Source organism: Centropristis striata, chromosome 20 (genome assembly GCF_030273125.1).
Source record: "Centropristis striata isolate RG_2023a ecotype Rhode Island chromosome 20, C.striata_1.0, whole genome shotgun sequence".
NCBI lineage: Eukaryota > Metazoa > Chordata > Actinopteri > Perciformes > Serranidae > Centropristis > Centropristis striata.
Genome location: NC_081536.1, coordinates 33,088,511 through 33,096,118, shown reverse-complemented (window position 1 = coordinate 33,096,118; position 7,608 = coordinate 33,088,511). Strand labels below are relative to the sequence as shown.

The following is a 7,608-nucleotide window of genomic DNA, read 5'->3' as shown; positions in this document are numbered from 1 at the left end:
CTCTTAGATGAACTCAGGCAGGAGATTTATTTTGCCATCTTTTCAAAATATAGCCAATAAAATCTATTGTTATTAGGCCTATCTGACTGCTTGTATTGCCTCATGACTGACGAAAAATGTCCCTTGTTGTGTGCAGTATAATTGTGATGCATCGCAATGCATCGTAGAATCGAATTGAATCGAACCGTTACCTGGTGAATCGTAATCGAATCGAATTGTGAGGGCAGTGCCAATGCACACCCCTACTATTAAGATATCTGGATGTCTGGATTCTTTCTATTTTTCTGTCGTTTTTCTGTTCTCTTCCCTTCTCTCACCCCATCTCTCTCTGTAGACATGTTGACATCATTCACAGTTACAGATCTGATTTCATTGCTGTCTGTTCTGCAGTGACACAAACAGGCTGAAAGCTGGCGTATGGTCCCTTTCCTCATCAACATATACAGAACTAAGTCTGCCAGAGGACTCAACTTAACAAACATAGGAGCCAGTTCATAGAGAAGGTCAAGATGTCGGTTGGATTGTAGATCGTAATATCGGAGGTACCGGTACACAAACAGAGTGATATAAGGCAGGAACAGCAGCGTGTAGATCAGCAGGACCAGGATCAACATTCCTGTAATTCGTCGTTTTTCGTCAGTCGGGACCGAGATGGAAGCATACAGGGCTTTGAGGGTCACAATCAGGAAGAATATGAGCAGCGGGAGAGGAAGGAGGAAAAAGATGGTGACAATGACAAAGGAAACCCTGTAATTATCAGAGAAACGCTTAGTGAGGAACTGGACAACAGGGAGGATCCAGACCAGGACACAGACCAGCACAGAGGACTTGATGGTTCGTCTGAAGCGGTACCACAGTGGGTGGACGACGACCAAATACCTGAAATACAAGACAGACAGCTTCAGAGTTCTACAGAGATACAATGATCAGACACTGAAGCTTCACACATATTGGATAGGGTGACCAATCGTCCTCTTTTGCCCGGACATGTCCACTTTTTACGTCCTGTCCGGGGCGTCCGGCCGGGTTTTATAAATTCACGAAAATGTTCAGTGTTCACTGTTTTTCATAGGACCAGTACACGTGCACGTAAATTGACCGGCGCTTTGCATACAATTCTGCGAGACGTAATTACCAAGAGGCTGCCTTGTGGGCCGGTCAGCGCCGCGCGCGCACACACACACACACACACACACACACACAGATGGCAGAGCAGACAGAGGGCAGATCGAACAGCGGAGCAGCATTGCACGGGAAATGCCGAAGCGTAAGTGCAGCTTCATAGATGAACTGCAAAAAAAAATTCTGACGTACCTTCCCGGTTGGGACCAGGTCGGGACAGGTGGGAGGCGGAGTGCACCGTGTGCAAAGCTGGCACATATGTCTCAGTGTCTAATAAAGGTGTTGGAGATCTCAAAGCTCACATGGACACCGAAAAACATAAAAAAGCTGTGCGAGGTGAGAGTTCCTCTGCAAAGTTGACTGAGTTCTTTGTTCTGGGAAAACAGAGGATGCTGTAAATGCAGCGGAAGGTGCAATGGCATTTCATACTGTGAAACACCACAACAGCTATTATTGATCTTATTGCAGTTATTAAGAGATATATTGTTGAAGCTAGATTTTCTAACAGAAGAGTTCATATTTAGAACATTATTTCATATTATTTATTCATTTATTTGAAAAGAGTCTGCGAGAGCTATTATTTTGTTACAAGTTTTTACAGATTTCATTTTATTTTATTACAGAAGTTAATTTTGCACGGTGGCGGTTCTAGACCAATTTTACTGTGGGGGCCAATGAGGGGCCAGTGTTTAATCAGAGGGGCACATTAGCACATGAAAGAATGGCAAAGATGATATTTAAGCATTCAAAATCTTTGAATGTCTTGAAAAAGACACAAAATGACCAAAAAAGACACAAAATGACCAAAAAAAATACACAAAATAACTAAAACAGTCACAAAAAAAGAAACATAAATGACACCAATGACAAAAAAAGACACAAAATGACCAAAAAAGACACAAAATAACTAAAAATGACACAACAACAGACACAAAATTACCCAAAAAAGACACAAAAAAGACACAAATGTCCAAAAAAGACACAAAATGACTTACAAAGACATGTAAAGACATGAAAAGGATTCATAAATGGACAAAATAGCCCCATAAGACTCCATAGAGTTAAACTATTATACAATGTACACATTCTGGGTTTCTTTTGTGTACAATGAGATATTGTTTGAACAAAAAAAAGGTTCGAATTGTTTCATTGTTCATTGTTATAAATTGATCATTTTATTATTAATTTGACACAGGGGCCACAGCAGGGGCCAAAGGCTTCTTTACAGGGGCAGTGGCCCCTGGAGGCCCCTGTGTAGAACCGCCACTGATTTTAAGCATAAAAATTATTATAATTTGAGCATAATAAAGCATGTTCATCAACCTCCGAGAAGCCTGTCTGAATTTGTGTCTCGAGGCCGTGCCGATTGTCCTCTTTTTTGAAAATCAAAACATGGTCACCCTAATATTGGATAGACAGGTAGCTACCTTTCCAGAGCGATGACCACCATGAAGCCAACACTGACCAACAGACTGTAGTCGTAAATATAGCTGAAGACATTAATTATCTCTGGGTGTTCAGGCTGTGCCACCTCAGTGATCAAACAGCAGAACTGAATGATGTCAGAAGTGAGAAGGTTGATGACGTAGATCGGAGCAACTTCACCATTTCTCACCTGCAGGAAAACAAAAGGTGACTTCATGATACTGCTGAATAAAAAGTCAGGATATCATTTTTACGGTAATCCAGAAATCAAAAACATGCATAAACATCTGTTTAGGGTCCAATCAGGATGGTTTACATTTTAATTATAGAGATATTATTCCTGTAAAACACTTCATCCCAACCCCCTGAGACCTGTCGCCCAACCAGATCAAGACCCTCACAGACACAGAGACATGACACATACAGTAAATAAACAACTGTCAGTTATAATGTTCTTACCAGAGACAAAAGACCATAGATGGCCCCGAGGGTCAAAGGAAGGCCGAGACAAATAACTAGACATGTCAACACAAACAGGATGAATCCAACTTTACCATAATTAAAACCGCCAAAGAGTGAATAAAACTCAAAATTGTTGTTGATGTAGTCAGTGTCGTTGTATTCAGAGTAGGTGATGTTGAAGTCAAAGTAGTTGGGCCAAAGAGGAAACAAAAGCAAAAATTGTTGATCGCCATTGTAGCCCTCTGTGATGTTGTTATGGCCGATGTCCCATGAAGTGTTGTCCATTGTTCAGAGTCGAACCGGTAGTTTCAGAGATCAGAAGGCAGCATGTTGTTTCGTATCAACCAAACATTGTTCAGTGACATCACTAAAGCTGTGAGACACACACACACACACACACACACAGTAAAACCCAAAGTTCTGTGTCCCCTTCATATATGTCCTTTTTTGGTAATGGCATGCATTCTGAGCTCTGAACATTTGGCACCAACAATGTTTTGATACTCTGAATAGTTTACATCTCCCCTTTGAGAGACATTAGTCTCTCACAACAATCACATGGTGTACCAAACACTTGACAACTTCATCAATGACTTAAGACAGGCAATGAGTCTTAAGTCATGCATCTTTCTTACCTCTCTTTTTACAGAAAATTCAAGACTCCCACTCCTCTCTGCTCTGTCCACTCTAGGCATGTTTCTACTGAGTTCTTTCTTTCTTTCTTTTCTTTTTTAAAATAAAAATCTTATCCCACGATCCCACAAAACCCATTTATTTATCACCCAATTGCCTATATCATGATCCTGGGCGCCACCTCTCTGTCAGTCTGGGGAGAGCCCTGAACTGGACTCATGCTTCCTCCAAGGGAAGAGACTCCGAGGTCGCTTCTTGTCACCTGACTGGTAGCGCAGACGTAGCGCGTGGGAGTCTCACGTTATTCCCACCGGTTCCTCTCCCTCCCATCAGGCGCCCCAACCGACCAGAGGGAGGCACTATAGGAGAGTTGTGAGAGGTCCCTGTAAGGGGAGAACATGCAATATAATTACGCACCTAACACTTTAACACTTAAGCACTCTGCACTTTAATCAACCCTTTGATATAATAAACATAGCGTTTAACACTAGTGAAATACGTTTGGTCCCCTGACCCCTGACCCCTGACCCCTGACCCCTGACCCCTGGCCTGTATGTTCCATGATCCACTATACTTTTCATTGTTCTTGCTTCTCCTTTTCTTTTCTGTTCTATTGTGCTCAAGGACACGTTTTCTCTCCTCCTGCTCATTCTGGCCATGAAGGCCAACTGCCAACTTGTTATCGATGTTTTACTGATTTTATTGTTATGGTTATGGTATTGACATCAACCTGCCAAAGGGACTAAAGATGGAAATTAGCTGTTGGCTATAATCTTGCATATTTACATGTATATGTTCATTAATATGTATTGTCCCTGTTTTAAATAAATAAACTCAAACTCAAACTCCACACAGAAAGGCGCTTTTGCCGACACCGACCAGCCCCGCGAGCGCTGGAGACATGGAGGTCGCCCACAGCGAACCCAGGACCTTCTAGCTGAGAGGCGAGAGCGCTACCAACTGCGCCACCGTGCCCCCTTACCGAGTACTTTCTGAGTACTTTTTGGAAATGTTGTACACTATGAACTATATGCTGTGACAAGAATTCACGATTCACGCGGCTGTGGCTCAGTTGGTAGAGCGCTCATCCAGTAACCGGAAGGTTGGTGGTTCGATCCCCGACCATGGCAGTCTACATGTTGAAGTATCCTTGAGCAAGATACTGAACCCCAAATTGCTCCTGATGCTGCGTTCATCGGTGTGTGAATGATTTCCCAATGGTGGCAGGTGGCACCAGTGTGCCCTGGTAGCCGCTAACACCAGTATGAATGTGTGTGTGTGTGAACAGGTGAATGAGCGTAGTGTGTAGCCTAAAGAGCTTTGGATAAAAGCGCTATATAAGTGCACCTCATTTACTACTAAATATTAATATGGTAATTTGATTATAATGATATCCATAATTAATAATCAGTGTTCCAAATTGATAATTTAGTAACTTTATGAGACTGATTTGAATGAATTGGCTATATTTTTCTCTGTTTTCCAGAGTGGTGCCCCCAACAAGCTATTACTTAGAGCAAATCAAGTCATATCATTTATTATAATTAATAATTATTTATAGAATAGAATAGAATGCCTTTATTGTCACTATACACATGTAAAATGAGATTTGAGAGCTGACTCCAAAAAGCAGTGCGACAATAAATAAAATACATCTAAATATAAAAAATATACAATATACAGTGTTTCCCACAGACCAGATAGCAATTATTTTTTTTACTGACACCGGTAAAGTCCTAAATTCTTTAAATATATCACTTTATTGACATTTCAAACATTTCTAGGTGAGAAAGTAGCCGTTTAGATCCCCAGTGCGTCGTTAATTTGTCTAAATACCAGCTGTTTACTATTTTGTTCGGACGAATTCGGTGCTACTCAAGCTAGCCGTCGTGAGCAATGCACTTCCGGTTACATTCACAAAAATAAAACGCCCGTTGCCCTTTATAAGGTTAGAATTTGTGCTTTTACTTTGAAAACCGGAAGCGAACCTACCCTCGATGTAGCTAGCTTGAAGCAGCCGTTTAGACTGCTCTCGTCCCGTTAACGGCATTTAACCCTCCTGCCGTCCTTCCGGGTCAAATTGACCCAATATGTTTTGACTATTCCTTCTTTCCTCCTTCCTCCTGCCTTCCTCTCTTCTTTCCTCCTTCCTTCCTTCTTTCCTTCCTCCTCTATCCTCCTTCCTTCTTTCCTTCCTCCTCTATCCTTTCTTTCTTTCTTTCCTTCCTTTCCTCCTTCTTCCCTTCTTTTCTTTCCTCCTTCAGCTATCTCCTTTACTTTCTCTCTTCTTTCCTTCCTCCTGATTTCCTCTCCTTTCCTCCTTCCTTCCTTCCTTCTTTCATCCCTCCCGCCTCCATGCCTTCCTCTATCCTCCTTCCTTCTTCCCTTCCCTCGCCCCCCCTTTCCTTCCCTTCTTTCTTTCTTTCTTTCCTTCCTTCCTTTCTGCCCTCTTTCCTTCCTGCCTCCCTCCTTTTCTCCCTCCTTCCTTCTTTATTTTTTCCTTCCTTTCTTCTCCTCCTCCCCTTTCTTTCCTCTATCCTCCTTCCTTTCTCTCTCCTTTCCATTCTTTCTCCTTTTCCTCCTCTCTTCTTTCCTTCCTCCATCCTTCTTTCTTTCCTTCCTTCTTTCCTCCATCCTTTTTTACTTCCCTTTGCGTCCTTCCCTCTTCTTCCTTCCTTGACCCGAGGACAACAGGAGGGTTAAGGAAACCATTAAATATGCCTTAACGTTACCGGAGAGTCTTGACAGCTCTGAGACCGGCCTGGTTCATTGTAAAACATTTATTTATTGATGTGAATGTGGTGTTTTCTGTGTGTTGGCTAACGTTACAGACGCTACAGTTTTTTTAATCCCCTAGAGAGGAAAAACAAAACAGAATCATTTTGTGGCGGTCGGTCTCCATTATGTGGGGGTGCGCCACAGAGTGGTCTATGTGTGGGAAACACTGATATATACATAAACATACACAAACGTATACTTAGGCAAGTAAATGTAAAGAAAAAATATATACGATATAATGTAAAGCATAGGCAAGAAAGGGAGGTAAGGTGCACAGTCTTCAATTCAATTAGCCAGAAGCAGATATGTTGCTATGCAGTGTTCATGAATATATTGCACGTTGAAGGACAATTTATTGCACAAATTATTGCACATTCCCAACTATAGTATATTTAAATAAAAAAGAAGAAATATTGCACAGTAATAAAGTCCATATGAAAATCAGTGCATATGAGAGTTCAGGGTTGTTATTGCTTTTGGGAAGAAACTGTTCTTGAAACGGTTTGTTTTTGACCTGATGCACCTGTAGCGCCTCCCTGAGGGCAACAGGTCAAAGGTCAGAGCCAGGGTGGAGCTGTCCTTAGTGATGGTTCTGGCTCTGCTGAGGCAACGGGAGGTCTAGATGTCCATCAGTGATTTTAGAGGGCAGCCAGGGATCTTTTGGGCTGCCTTTACAACCCTCAGGAGCCCCTCTCTGTCCGCAACTGTGCAGCTGAACCTTCTTTATGATAATTATTAATAACTCTGACTGCCATCTAACCACACTTTTGAACCGTGAGATCAACACAAGCGTTACTCAGGTTCATCCTTACATAGTTGATATCTTTATGGGAGGGATAGTATTTATGATAATGTCCTTTTATTTACATATTTGACGCCCTGTGCAAGGTCATCATTTGTTCATAAAAGAGGCATCCTTAATTCCCAACACCTTCAACCTTTACTAAAGACTGATAAGGTAGTTTGGTTATAAGTCGAAAAGTATTTTACAGATAATTTGTTTTTAAAAATTGGATAATATATATATATGTGTATAATAAGTATGTTTTTTTTTTTTACTTTAAAATGGTGGTAAGTGTTTGGCAAGTTTTGCTTCCAGACTATCTACTGTTTTTATTTAAAAAAAAAACATTTTTACAATTCAATTTAAAGTTTTACTGTCAGAAAACAAACAGAAAGTTGCCTTAA

At 41.3% G+C, this 7,608-nt stretch overlaps 1 protein-coding gene across 1 annotated transcript; it reads right to left on the bottom strand.

Moving 5' to 3' along the window:
* Positions 1-248: 248 nt before the first annotated feature.
* Positions 249-3,294, bottom strand: LOC131993196 (ovarian cancer G-protein coupled receptor 1-like). The gene is made up of 3 exons (XM_059358983.1): positions 3,007-3,294; positions 2,550-2,737; positions 249-879 (listed from the first exon to the last, which is right to left on the bottom strand). Exons 1-3 carry the CDS (start codon positions 3,292-3,294, stop codon positions 249-251), a joined length of 1,107 nt encoding a protein of 368 aa, XP_059214966.1.
* Between the last annotated feature and the right edge of the window lie 4,314 nt (positions 3,295-7,608).

Bases quoted from the DNA above. Each gene is read 5' to 3' on its own strand.
- LOC131993196 (XM_059358983.1), bottom strand. From the start codon at position 3,294: ATGGACAACACTTCATGGGACATCGGCCATAACAACATCACAGAGGGC. The intron at 2,738-3,006 runs GTAAGAACATTA...GTTTTCCTGCAG, and splicing joins TCTATGGTCTTTTGTCTCTG to GTGAGAAATGGTGAAGTTGC. The intron at 880-2,549 runs GTAGCTACCTGT...CTTGTATTTCAG, and splicing joins GTGGTCATCGCTCTGGAAAG to GTATTTGGTCGTCGTCCACC.